Source organism: Neopelma chrysocephalum, unplaced genomic scaffold (genome assembly GCF_003984885.1).
Source record: "Neopelma chrysocephalum unplaced genomic scaffold, ASM398488v2 Primary Assembly neopelma1_59, whole genome shotgun sequence".
In the NCBI taxonomy this organism is placed as follows: Eukaryota; Metazoa; Chordata; class Aves; order Passeriformes; family Pipridae; genus Neopelma; species Neopelma chrysocephalum.
This window is the reverse complement of record NW_020897714.1, coordinates 23,921,260-23,934,969: the sequence shown is the minus strand read 5'-3', so window position 1 is coordinate 23,934,969 and position 13,710 is coordinate 23,921,260. Positions and strand designations below refer to the sequence as shown.

The 13,710-nt window shown below is 47.9% G+C and overlaps 1 protein-coding gene across 3 annotated transcripts in view; it reads right to left on the bottom strand.

Moving 5' to 3' along the window:
* Positions 1–13,710, bottom strand: part of HIPK2 (homeodomain interacting protein kinase 2) — a 123,685-nt gene that overhangs the window by 12,985 nt on the left and 96,990 nt on the right. For 2 of the 3 annotated variants that reach the window (XM_027680504.1, XM_027680505.1), the window contains exons 7-12: positions 13,400–13,562; positions 10,588–10,807; positions 8,932–9,053; positions 4,373–4,515; positions 3,830–4,006; positions 932–1,213 (exon numbers count right to left, since the gene is read on the bottom strand). In XM_027680504.1, coding sequence (XP_027536305.1) covers positions 932–1,213; positions 3,830–4,006; positions 4,373–4,515; positions 8,932–9,053; positions 10,588–10,807; positions 13,400–13,562 — 1,107 coding nt within the window. The remainder of the gene's footprint in view (positions 1–931; positions 1,214–3,829; positions 4,007–4,372; positions 4,516–8,931; positions 9,054–10,587; positions 10,808–13,399; positions 13,563–13,710) is intronic. The other variant, XM_027680506.1, reaches the window with a different exon arrangement.

Here is a 13,710-nt window from a genome sequence, read left to right as displayed (position 1 = left end):
TTAAAAATTTCCTAGCTCGGTTACCAATATAGAGATGGTAAAATTATTCAGCTGTTTGCAAGACTACTTCTCTACAACTTATAAAGCAGAGCAATGTCTTGTGACTGGCATCAGATGGGAAAACTAAAGCACTTGCATGTGATGAAAGGTGCTGAAAGGACAGTCCTAGAAAATTAAGTCCTCTCTGATCCACAAGAGATGATCAGCAGTGGCAGCGGTCCTGGGCCACACCGTTCAGTCAGGTGAGTTAATTCCCTAAGGAGCAAACTCAGTCACCATGGTGTTTCTAGCCTCATCTATGCCTCTCTGCAGTCAGACAAAAAAGCAATCAGTTTCTGCCACTTTTACAATAGTTCAAGGATGTTTTGACAACACAATCAGAACTAAGCAAATCTCTTGCAATATATTTATTATTGTTGAATGTTTATGACAGAAGCACTGTTCTTGAGAACCTTTTTAAGAAAAATATCACATATCGAAGGTGTCACTTAATGCTCTTTACAGATGCCTGGATCAGTTAGAAAGAGAAAAGGCAAATTTAAGGCATCTTCCTTCCAAGCCCTTCTTTTTGTCTTTGTTTTAAACAGCTGTCTCAGAGAGGCTCATCACCATAGGCTCTCTGAAGTCTCCTTTCAACAAAAGTGAGATAGAGAGAAGTATTCTTTCCTCTTACAGATGAGACATTATGGCATGGGGAGACTACTGCACTTCTGCAAGGTCACACAGCAAATGTACAGGCACAGAAGGGAGTTCCAACTAAATTTATGGAGTCCTCAGCTAGTATTTTTCCTTTCAAATGAAAGGAAAAACTGGATGCTGACACCCAAATATAGCTCCTGGAACCCTACAGCAACTCCTGGGATGCCCCAACGCTTCTCTGCCTCTGTCTCTTTCTCCTGCACACAGGGAAGAGCTGAGAGCCACTGCTCACCTGGTGGGTGCATGCTTCTGCTCCTCCTCTTCATCCGTGTCACTGCTGATAGTGATGACACTCACTGCGGGGCTGGGGGTGTCGGGAATGATGATCGTCTGCCGCTGCCGCTCCCGCGTGGTGCTGGTGGCCACGTCGCCCCAGCCGCAGGTGACGGAGGTGCTGCAGGCAGGGCTGTTGTGCACCATGGCACAGCGGGGAGGCGTGTTCTCCTTCACTCGTTTCGACCGCTGGGGCGAGCTGATGGACTGGGAGGATGAAACTTCATAGGTGGATGTGTTTCTGGAAACGGGAAAAGATGTTAGTTGGTTAAAACTCTGTTTGCTCAAGTTGCCCGTCACCAAGGGCTCGTGAGTCCCGGTCTCCGATTCAGTGGCACTGGTCTATGGAGTCTAGGAAAACTGCAAAATTGACACAGTCACCTCTTCAAAGAAGAGAGTGCCTTGCATGACTTATTTATATCATTGGCTGAAAATCAGTTTCTTGTAGCAAAAAATTCAAATTTTTTTCCTAGAAATTTCCAGATGAGAAATGCTGCCTCTCAGGAGTTTGCACTGGGAGAGTAGGGGCTAGTCAGGCAGCCCAGACATACAGAACAAAGGCAGGCACTCTATGGCTGTCACAGGAGAGAGAACCACCTAAATGATAATCTCTTTTGCCTGTATCCTGCACAGATGCATCATGACCAGATGTTTTTTGGCCAGAAAATGCTAGAGATAAAATTAGAATTTGCTGTGGAAAACAACAATCACTTATCAGGAAAATTGTTTTTTAATTTAATTAAACAGAAATTAATTTCTGTTTAAGAATCTTTTCAATGAACATTTCCTGCCCAATACTTTGACCTCTAGGACAGCGGTGTCCCATAGATGAGAGCAGGCAGAAGGGAGGACACATACTCAGTTTCATTTAATTTCCATGTGAAGCAGCATCTAGCATATGTAAATCAGAAAGAAAAGAAAAATATTCTTATTACACAGTAAAAAAGCATTCTCAAGTCCTGTTTTTTTCCCAGTCTTCCTATGTCGGCTTCCCTACCAGACCAAGCGGAAAAGGCTCACTTGGATCAGGGGTCTGAACACAGAACCTATCCACCCAGCAGTGCAGCGTGGGTCTGCAGATGGGGTTATTTACCAAAGCACACTGACTAAAGCCCATTTTACTCAATTCCCACACTTTCTTTCTCCTTTGTATTTCTTCTCACAACTGCAGAACATCTGGAGATTCAAAAAGGAAAAAAAACCCAAAGTTCTGGTTTTGTTCCACTGTGGGGCCTGGGCTGCATGTTCAGCCTGGCCCAAAAGCTAACAAAAGGAATAGGTGGCATCCATCAAAAGGAAGTCACCCTGGCAGTATATCACACTATACCAACTTATACAGGGTCTTTTGCATAACAAATGGCTGCACAGTAGCATTCAAAGTGCTTTTTGAATACCAATGAGCAGCGTGGAGTACCCTCCTCTCCAAAGGAGCACGTTCCTCATTTGGCTACAAAAGAGTCACAATTAATGAAGCCGTAGAAATCCTTTGCTCTGAGGGTGCCCAATTCCTTCTGGACACTGCCATCCTGCCCCTGGAGAGTGAAGGGAGAAGGGGGGCCCTGCACAGGCACACTGGTTGCAGCAGGTGCTCTCTTTTGCTGGCTTGCTGGGGATGTAGCTGCCTCTCCTCTGTGTTACCGATTGACTAAGACAGCTGGAGCCCACCCAAAGTAAATTCAACATTAGAGAGCAGATACATGGGAAGGATTTAAATAGTGGCCTCTTAACTAGAGTCAAACTGGTTGCAAACTCAGAGCTCCTCTGGCCCCAGTGCAGTCACCCAGGAAAACCACAAGCTCCTCTGTTTTTGCCTCTGCACAAGTGGTGACCCATTTTGGTTCTCTCCCCTGCACTGTTCTGCCTTTTTGTTGTTTTTTCTTTTTAAAGAAGCGTCATGGTTGCACAGCCCAGAGGACCTTCCCCAGAACAGGTACATATGCATCTTAAACATCCTTGTCCTCTAGACAAGCTTACAGTGCTGTGACAGGCGCTGCAACCATCCTACCATCTGAGTTGTGCAAGAAACCCCAGTCTCCTCCTTGCAGAGCCAAATGGTAGACTGAGAGCTGATAGATTCTAAGGACTTCCCGTGTGAGATATCCTTATAAAATGCTCCGTTTTATGCTGCCATGATTATATCAAGGCCAGCATGGAGATCTGTTGCTGGTGTGTACTGCTGAAGATAGGGACTAACCACCTATGTTAGGAGCTAGAGAGCTTGAGGTGGCCTAAAGCCACCCCAGTCCTCCACTCCACGTGGCATTAAAGCTCAGAAGACAGGTCATCACTCCATTGTTTTTGAAAGGGCAGATCTTGTGTGCACACATCAGGCACATGTTCCTGAAGATGCGGTCCCCTGACGTGCATCACCCCATGGAAGTGCAAAACAGGAGTGCTTCTTCCAGATGATGAGGGAAGAAATGGTGTGGCAACTGGGCACTGCGGCACACTGACCTGAGAATTCAGTTACATTTTTAATAACAAGGCCTCAGGTAACCACAGCAGCATAACAAGTGTATGAACAGGGCCCATCCTGCATCGAGTCTCCCATCCTGCATCTCCTGTAGCCACTGACTCCCATGCAAAATGATGCTCACTGGGTGTAAAACGCACCGGATCACCTCTTACCTGCCACTCTCCTGACCTGGGTGCCAAAGAGCTGAAGCAGCAAAGACTCCAGTCACAAAATGCATAACCTAATCCCTTGCAGGCTGTGGAATAAACTTTATTTTGCCCTGCGGAAGTCAGTGAACACCACACCACGCTGGCCAGCACAGCTGCATCATGGGGCTGCACTCAGAAGGATGGGACCCCCACCCCACCAGCACGGCCAGCGCCGGGGTGGGCGCACACTCACCGGGGCGCCGACTGGTGCTGTTTGCTCTTCCTGGCAGAGGTGGCGGTGGGCGGCTGGCGCATGACGTGGGCGACGCCCACGTTGACGGGCTGGGCGGCGGGCAGAGTCACGTGGCTGGCCAGCAGCGTGGGCTGCTGCATGATGGGGTTGTAGTGGCTGCCATGAGCGTGCGTGTTCCTGCGTGGTGGGGAGACAGGCACACGTTTAACACGCAACCAGCTGTTCCTCGGCAGGCTCTTCCACAGGCTCCCACCGCCCTTCACCAAGGTACCCTCCCCTCCAGGGCCCACTGGGCTCCTAGTCCACCCAGGATGGAGGGTTTTCCCCAGGGAGCAGACTGAAGAGAGCGTTGTGGGCACAGCACTCCACCTCAAGGACATGGAATGGAGAAGTTGCCCATAGCTTTCAGACAAGGGGGCGACAGGTTGCAGCCCTTCTCCCTCACAGCCCTTGTGAGACCCCATCCCTCCTGCCCCCACTCTTCTCAGGCCTCTTCTAGCACTGGTGGGTACTTCAGGGAGCCTCCAAGCACCTCCAGTTTACCTCCAGTCTGCCAGTGGTTGGGTGCCTGCCATGGACTCTGGGATGACGGTCGCATGCTGGACAGATGTGTGGGTGGCCACCCCGGTCAGCTGCTGCCAGGCAGGAGGGAGCAGGATCTGCTGAGTGCCACTGGGCCACGCTTGCTGTCAGACAGAGGGAAAACAAAAGGCATCATGCACCACGCGTGAGTGGTGGTCCACGCTCACCTGGGGCCCCCAATAATTATCATAGTCATACTACATAGCTCTTACCCCCTTTCAAATATTGTTAGGAAAGCACAGTAAAAGCAGTAAAAGCCATCAATATAGAGAATCGAAAGGAAGGGGGAAAAATTCCCTGCCGTACAAAGCAGCAGCTGTATTTTAGGCTAAACTAGGAATAGGAGGGATCAAAACTAGTTGGCATTTCAACCCAAACATCAAACACTTTAGCACCTTTTAATTTTGACTTTCCAGATCAGCTGGGCCCTATGGTTCCATTGTCAATTTCCCCCTCCTACAGCCAGTTTTCTTTCTCATCCCAACAAGGACCTAAATGACTTCAGGAACTTAAAAGGAGCTAAAAAGGAAAACGAACTTTTCAAGGACCAGGAAAAAGAACTGGAATTTAGTGAGGAGGGGAAAAAGGTGAATTTGGGGATATGGAAAGTGAACACCTATAAGCCACTGGGTGCTCCTCAGAAGGAACATCTTGCTACACAGCCAAGAAGCCCAGTTGTCTGCTTGCAGCTCACCAGGAGCCTCTCTGGGCAAAGCAGAGTGAAGCCGCGCACAGCTATGTATTGCATGCCTGTCCTCTCCATGTGCTTTCCCGCTTTTTCTGAGTGGGTGCCCCCCTTACAGGGTGTAAATTCCTGCCCTGTGAGTTGAGCCATCGTTCTGGTATGCAATATCCCTCCAGCTGCGCCACCACAGGCATGACTCAGGTTGTCCTGCTCGAGTGACTCCACAGAGTCAAATGATTGGTTTTTTGACTTGGGAAACTTTATTTGCTATGTGCTGCCCAAAGGCAGCTCTGGCAGCTTATCACTGCCTGAGCTGAGGAATGCAGGGGTACCAGCTATGGCCCACTTTAGTCTCAACCTGCACTGTTATACCGGACCTGTGTTGTGTTATCTCACAGCTCCAAGGAGGCTAAATTTGAGGGGAGGCTTGTTCCAAGCATACATTTGTCCCCTTCTCCATCCTCACAAGAATCCAGTTAACTGTCCTCATGATCCCCTCCTATCCTCCAGTGGAAAAAAAACCAAAAAACCACTCCCCAAAAAAACACCTTTTCCCATTCTGCTCCAAAGTTTGACTGCCTTGTAACTTTCCATGTTGCTGAGTTAGATGAAAAGGCTGCTACAGTGAGGCCTCTCACAACATCTGCAAAGGATGGACAGTCACAAGGCTCCTGAGACCCTTTCATCTAAGGAGCCACAACCACAGGCTGCTGCCGCTTGGAGCAGGTAAGAGAAAGAGGCAAAGACACTAAAAGATCAGGGAGGAAAAAAGCCTTTTTATTCTTTTCTCTTTTTTCCCCAGCTTTGCTTTAAAAGAGAAGACTAAACTACTCTTGCAGTCAGTCCCAGGGGACTACCTGGATTTACTTGCAGAGAAAACTGCTTCCTCCCTTTTCAGGAAGAGAACGAAACAAAACTAAGCTCCTTGCCTGACTGCAGTGCATAAATTTAGATGCAGTGTCAGGGTCTAGGCACAAATTCCTCACTTATTAGGTAAGGACCACTGAATCATTTAATCTGCAGATAAGACTTGTCTAGGCTGATCCACCAGCACAGTGCGCCGGCAGCCACAGCCTGTTCCCAGTTATTGCATCACTATGAAATCTTGCAGCCGTGGTGGAGCACCGCACTGGCCCCTGCGCTCTGGAGCTGGGGGATCCCCTGGTGCGACGGAGCTCGTGCTCCGGATATAGAGCAGGAGCGACTAATGGAATAACTGTGTTTGTTCTGAAAGCTGGTGGCAGGACCTCCGTGGGAAGTGGTGTTGGGAAGGAGTTAAGAGGAGGGAAAAATCAAGAATTCAGGGACAGGGGACAGTTCTAGGTCACGTCATGGATGCCTGCCAGAAAACTGTACAGTTTTGTCTCTTTTGAGATCAAAAGCCACAGAGAGCTACTAGAAAAGACAGGATCAGTCTCCTTTCACCAGTCCCTGTGCATGTGATATGTGGACCACATTTGCTTGAGAGGATGAAAATAGACCCAGACAAGTCACAAACAAGTTACTTTAGCCACTGACCCCACATCTTGCAGGCTGCTTGCTCTGCCTTGCACTGCCTAGCTCCATCCCACAGACTGCAGACACACAGCTGCCAGAGATGATGCTCAAAAATCTGTCAGTGCCTCAGCGGGGGGTCCCTCCGGCCTCTGGAACTCCTTCCTCTGGTGCGGTTCGTCTTGTACAAAATGCATGGGGGGAACTGGACGCCAGCTGTGCTGGGATGCAGTAAGGCCTTACCAGCCACAGGCATCCTGATGAGGTCAAGCACAGTGACCTGTGCTGTGTGCTGGGAGCACAAGGAGCAGCACTGTGCCCCATCGGTGGGACAAATAAGGCAGGTGGAAAGACAGAAGTGGGCTCTGGAGGTGCTACACTCTCTGCTGCGGACAGGCCCTCTAATAGTTGGAGCAATCCCGTGGTCCAGTCTGAAGAGCATTAGATAAGCAGCTGTGCATGAGGGGAATAGCTCTCTGCTGGGAGAGAGACACGCAGCCGCTCAGAGATCAGATGTGACTACAATGCATCACAAAGAAGCTGTGTTTTTCCATTCAGGAAACTGGAATTGGGTACAGATTTGTTTATCAGACCAGCTGCTCAGCCCAAACTGAGTGAGGCCCACGGACACCAGATGCCACCGGCATCAATCAGAGTGTCCTGCCACCAGAGTGACAGCTAGCATTTCTCATCGCGCCAGGCAAACAGATACATCAACAGGCAGACCGCCTCTCTTTTATTAAATCAAAAATTAAAAATCTATGCAAGTGAGGAGAGTTTCTCAGAAACAGCTTGAATTCCCTTTTGGAAGTGACAATAAATAAAATGTCAGTAGAAAGTATGAAAGGGGCAGCCAAAGAAATCGGCATTTATGTGGCAAGGGCAGCACCAAAACTGGTAACCTGTGAGAGGGAGGGTGTTCAGGAGGATATTTACTACCAAACATTCCTCGTTTGTATGAAGTCCAACAAGGCCACCTTGAGAAGAAAGAAGGAGTGGGAGGTCCTGGGATCTTTCAGGCTCCTGCTGACTTTGGGATGCTTCAGATCACTCCTTCAAGCCCCACAGAAAGCACACCACAGGAGGCCTGGCAGAATGGTGGGGGCATGTAAAGCCCTGTGACCTCCTTCACCCACTGCCTTGGCTGACTCCTTGCACAAGCAATAGGTGCCAGGCTCTGAGCCTGCACAGACTGCTCTTGCTTTGCCGTGGCTTTTGTTTTGACTGCCTTGTAGGCTCTCCTTTCCTACCAAACATGAGTGGTGGCCCACGTCTGTTGTTACAACAAGCTGCAACAGAGATAGGTTTGATGTTTCAGACAGTCCTCTAACAAAGGCTCTGCTATTGGGAAGGGGCAGGGCAGGTGGAAATCACACAGACTGCAAGTTGCATTTTGATCCACCAGATAAGCACAACTGGCATCTGGCAAAGGAAGGCAACACCACCAACAGCCTTACCACAGCAGCGCAGGGCACAGGCATAAACCCTCAAGTCAGGTACCTCAGTGGGTACCTGACTGCAGATCAACCAAGACTGAGTCAGAGGCATGCATTTTTAATTAACAGATCACCTTTTCCAGGCTGCACGACTTAGTATTAAGTATACTAGGCGTTTTTTTTTCCTGCCTGTTATCAGCAAAGGTACCATGGCACCAGCTCAAAAACAGTAGGGGCAGATTCACTGAAGCCAGCACAAGGTGGAATGAACTGCTCCTCTGGTTTGAGAAGCTGGGGTTCCCCTTGAGGATGTGCATATGATCAATGGTACCCATTTCTGATTGGTTTTCTTCTGGAAGGAACCATGCTTTTCCTGTGAGCACAATTCGACAACTGTGCTGCTGACAAGGAGAGCTCCTTGCCTGTGGGGCCTTTGCCTCTGCTCCTTCCATCTCACTCATACCTGAAGAGCAGAGGTGCAGCTCATAAAACAGAATGGTGGAATCTTAAAGCATGGAAGACATTTATTGGCAACACACAATTCACCACTGTGACTCCTGACTACAAACTACCACTGAGATTGCAAGTTCAGGAGGCTGCAGGAAGGTTATTATCGGTTCCTCCTCAGCAGAGGCCGGATACAGATTTCCCCGAGGCTTTCCCACTGATTCCAGTGGAAAACCAAAAGGAAAGAAGGTCTTTCTGGAGGCTTTTGCAACTCTGACATAGCCTTTGAGCTGGGGGAGATTTGGACATTTCAGAGAAAGCTGCAGACCCTTATATAGCTGCCCAAGTCTCCAAACTGCACCACAGAAGGCCCTTAGATAAAGCTACTCTCCTCAGCCTTCAAGAGCTAAACAACACAGTAAATACCTGCTGAGCTCAGTGTCTTCAGAATTCCTTACCTGTGCGAGGAGTCCTGGCTGGATCTGAAGAGGCTGGGCCCCAGGAGCCTGAGTGACAATGGGAACTGCGTTCTCCATCCGAACCGAATACCCAGCATGCTTTGAAGGGGAGGCTTGTAACCCTGTTCCACCAGCACAGAAGGTACAGCATTAGTCATCAGCAGCACTGCTAGGAACAGGGCTCTGGTTTTCAGAGGTGCCTAAAGGCACTCGCTGATGTCCACTTAAATTGCAATATTCAGTCCCTCTGAAAAATTGGGCTATCAAGTGCCACATGTTCTACCCTAGCCCAGAGACGTCCAACAAATGTTCACAAACATGATACATGTATGAGGGTGCAGAAAAGACATTTTCAAAGGTATTAAGGGAATAACTGAGTTCGTATTTTTAGTGTACCTCAAATGCACAGGAAATATCACAATACAGTGTGTACGGGGAGAAAAAGAAAAAAGCAGAGTGAATGGCTTCTCTTCACCATATTCTCCAGTTTGGCAACAGAAAATGGTCTTTGCCAGCCCAAACCTATTGCTACATGACAACGCTATCTTTAGACCAAAGTGGGACAGTGAGATGGGAATCCAGAACTCTGTACTCCCTTTTCTCTTGAACAGCTTCTTGGGACTCATATTTAAAAGGCTCTAGCACACCCCAAACTCCAATCAATGATTAAGCCACACATAAGCCTAACTGAGCAGCAGGAAGCTTCCCTCTCCACCACCTCAGCACAGCTTGTGCTGCCTCCTCTGCTTTAGAGCTTTCTCGGGACAGCAAGCTGAAGATGTTAGCTTATGTAGTCTAGCAATACATTTCTGAAGTCAAACCCTTGAGATGCATTTTAACTACGTAGAAGAGGCCTAGCTAAACTTCTCTAGTTCAAAAGAGCTTTGATAATCTTGCAGAACATTTAACAAGTGCCTAGAGACTGCTGCACAGACAGGCTTGTAGAACTGAAGAGTAGAAGTTGCACCAGCTGAACCGAGGTCTATTTAGCCCACTTCCTACAGACACCCATCTAGTTTTCCAAATTGCTACAGCATGTAAAGTTAAGAGAAGGACAAGTGGCTAATTCTGATCATAACCCAAGTTGTCTAACAATGGTACCTACTACTATATACACAAGCAGAACTGTTTGCAGTGGGGCTGGAGCTGAGGGAATTTTATGCATAAATGGTCATGAGTGTGTTATGGGGGCAAACACTTATCTCCACCCCCACCATGCTCCCTGCTGCATTACCCTCCTGAGTTCCCCTTTTAGCAACAGAATCGCTGAGAAGTGATGGGCCCATTACGCACATGCTGATTCATGTTACTGTGGGGGAAAGCTTTCAAGTTTTCCAAAGTACAGCAGAAGAGCCTCAAACTCTGTTCAGGGCAAAAGAGGACAAATATTACATATTCTCCCTCAGCCCCTTCTCAGTATCTGCCCTGTTGTTTTAGACCAGCTACCTCCAACTCATGCTGTCAGAGGTCCCTGCAAGATCCTCCACCACTGCAAACATTTCCACCTGCAACAACCTCACTGCTCCGATTTACTAGGCCAGCCTTCTTCCTGCCACATGACCTGCACTAGGGGAGCTCATTTCCAACAGGAGCTGGACGAAACAGCAGTGGGGAGGGAGCAGCAACTGGCCAAGGTCCGGTGAGGCTGTTCCTTACCTTGGAAGCCTGGTGGGCAGACGATGAGAGCTTGCTGTAAGGGGTCGGGGCGGGCACAGATCTGCGCTGTTCCTGTCTGCAGAGGCATGCTCCGCTGGGCCACCGCAGCCATGGACGCCGCTGAGGGCTGGTAGAGTGCAGATTGGTAATTTAGTATGGAGACCTCGGGGTTGGCTAAGGAAATAGTGGCACTGGAGGAGGTGGGAGCCAGGTTGGTGGTCTAAAGGAATGACGGGAATTAAACAAAAAACAAACAAAAAAATGAGGGAGATGGGTACGTTGGAAGAAGCAAAATCCAAAAACAAAATAAAAAAGTAAAATAGTGTAAGATAAAGTGAAAAAAACAAACAAACAAACCAAAACAAACAAAACAGCAAACCAAAACCAAACAAGGGGTAGAACAGGACACTGAGGAGCACAGAGATAAGGGCAGCGCTGGGGAAAGGAGCACAATTTGCCTGAGTAACCACAGCTGTACCACACCACAGGGCCTCCGGCCATGCAGTGCTGCTGTGAACTGCTGAGACACAGCACGTTCTCTAAAGCAGAAATGTAGCCCCATTTCTCACCCAACTGCCTCTGATTTGCAGTATGATGAAGATGGGGTCAGAAAATGTTACTATCCACAAATCATGTTGTTCACTCATCATGTACATAGGTCTAGGAGCTGTTCATATTTCTGAGGTAAAATAAACTCAGCTCCTCCATGCCTTGTGAAGTCTCATCCTGAGAGGGGAGATTCATTCCAGCCTTTCTCTTAGATACCTTGCATCTAAGATGGCACATGTCCCTTGAATTATGTTTGGAATTTGAAGTAATCAGAAGGCATAACAGGTGGTAATACTAATACTTGCAAAGTCCAAACTTGGCTTGTCTTTAAAATCTCTTAGAGCAGAAACTCCAGCAGGGGATGTTGCAAAGCCACAAAAATCATCCCAGTGTTCTGCAAAACATCTAGAAATCTGAAGACTTTTTTCATTTGGACTGAGTCTAACAGTTGCAGACAACTAAACTGTCACTGCTCTAAAACTACGTCCTTAGCATTCATGCCTAGGCAGCCAAACTCTACCAGACCAGAGCCCATCCTTCCCCTCTGCCCAAACATACCAGAAGCGTTGCTGGACATAGGTCAGACACTACTTTCTCATGGCAAATGACAGGTCAGACAACGCTTTCTCATGGTAAATATATGAACCCAGGAGGAGGCTTTGATCAAGGCTGGAGGAGACATTTTGCACTGCACTGGTTGCCACTGGACCCGTGCTGCACTGCCACAGCCACAGACATGAAGGATGTGACTACAAAACATTTCTTCCTCCTCCTCATCCCCTCTCTATGCAGAGGCAGCGAAGTGCAATCTGCTCTCCTGTGCAACACACTGAGCAGCAACCACAACAGCTCCCACACTCCTAATCTCAGAAGCTGTAACTGGAAGGAGGCAATCCCCAGACATTTTGCAGAGACAGGAAACAAAAGAAAGCTAAGATGAATGGTATGTTGAAGAGAATTGTGAAAGGCTTAGAGCTTGTTCAAACTAAAAAACCCTTCCTGGAAATATTTCTACCACTTTTTCTAGGAACACCGGAGATACTGGTTCTGCTCACAACACACACCCCTTGTGAGAATTCAGAAATTACCATCGATCTCCCCAGCCAACAACTGATCGTAATGTCAAGTGAGCTGTGAGGAAATGAAAGCAAGTCTGCATTTCCTACTAGCAACTGTGGTACAAATGGTGTCTCTGCCCTGCAGCTGGGGCCTAGGGGAGCCTGTAGTGTACATTTCTTTAGTCAGCAACTCAGAAAGAGACAAGAAAGGGAACTGGTGTTTGCAACTAATACCCTATCACACCAAGTCATGACCTATCTCTGTCTGAATCTGCTTGAATTGTTTCAAAAGACCTTCTGTGATCACATGTATCAGGACTTGAGTCATGAAGTCTGTTTTCTGACTGACGCAGGAACACCCTGTAGGTCTATACAGATTCCTTTAGCTCCCTGGCTTTCTGAACACCATTTCCGCAATGCCACCTGCAATCTCTAGACTGAATCTTGAGCAGCCTGTTCCCAAGAGGCTTAAAAGACAGTAGCTATTTCTTGAGCTTCAGTCTCCTACAGTGCTCTCCCTGGAGAGTTTCCCTTCACTGCTGTAATACAGTACCGCAGTAAATAACTTCATCTGCTAGTCACAAAAAATTTGTCAACACAGCACCCCCCCAACACTGGGGCAAGTAAAACTAATACAAAGCACGATTATAAAGCCAGAGCCCACTGAAGTAGAGTGCAGTGTGTTCACAGTGGGGGTACGTGCACACAGTCCCCACATCAACTGTGGCACCTGGAGTAAAACCAGTGCGAGATAAGAATAAACATTATCAATAAACTCTTCTTTCATGTTGATCAGTTAAAGTGCTGTGTCTGTTACAGACGGGTTTAAATTCTTTTTACTTCAATGCAAATTTGAAGAAGTGCTGTAAGATCACAAATACTTCTGCCTGACCTAGGGAGTGAAGTCCTACTTGCTGCATTAAGGGACTAATGAGCTTTTCCCCATAGCAACTTCCAAGTAAGCAGGATTTATCACCCCAACAACAACATAAACAACATGGGCAACATTTCACCGTCACATAAAATGCCACAAGATTACTGCTTGCCTGAAGAATAGAGAATGACGAAAGGAGCAGAGGAAGGAGAGTAAAAAGGCACCATCTCTTGGAAGGCATGTTAAATGGGTTGCTACTTCGCTTTTCATCTTCTAGACCCTGCTGACATAAAGGTTTCAAGCACTGTCTGCCTCTGATCAATGCCCTTACCTGGTTGTGGACTGTGTTCAGCTGGTTGTTAAAAGTCATGGTCAAGTTGGTCGATGTACTTGGGGCTACATGGGTGATGAATGGCGTCTTGCTCTGGTTCACTGTGTCATACATATTCACCCGCCGCTTGCAAATCTCCATGTTCTGGAAGCAGGACTTGACACTGTGTAAGGAAAGGGGGGCAAGGAAGAGACAGAAAATCAACCAACCGACTAACACAGGTAACAGTCTATCACAGTGGCCCTGCATTAGGTCTCCACGGCAGGCCTAGCACTTTCTAGGCTCTTAAAGCCCTTTGCTGTTTTATACAG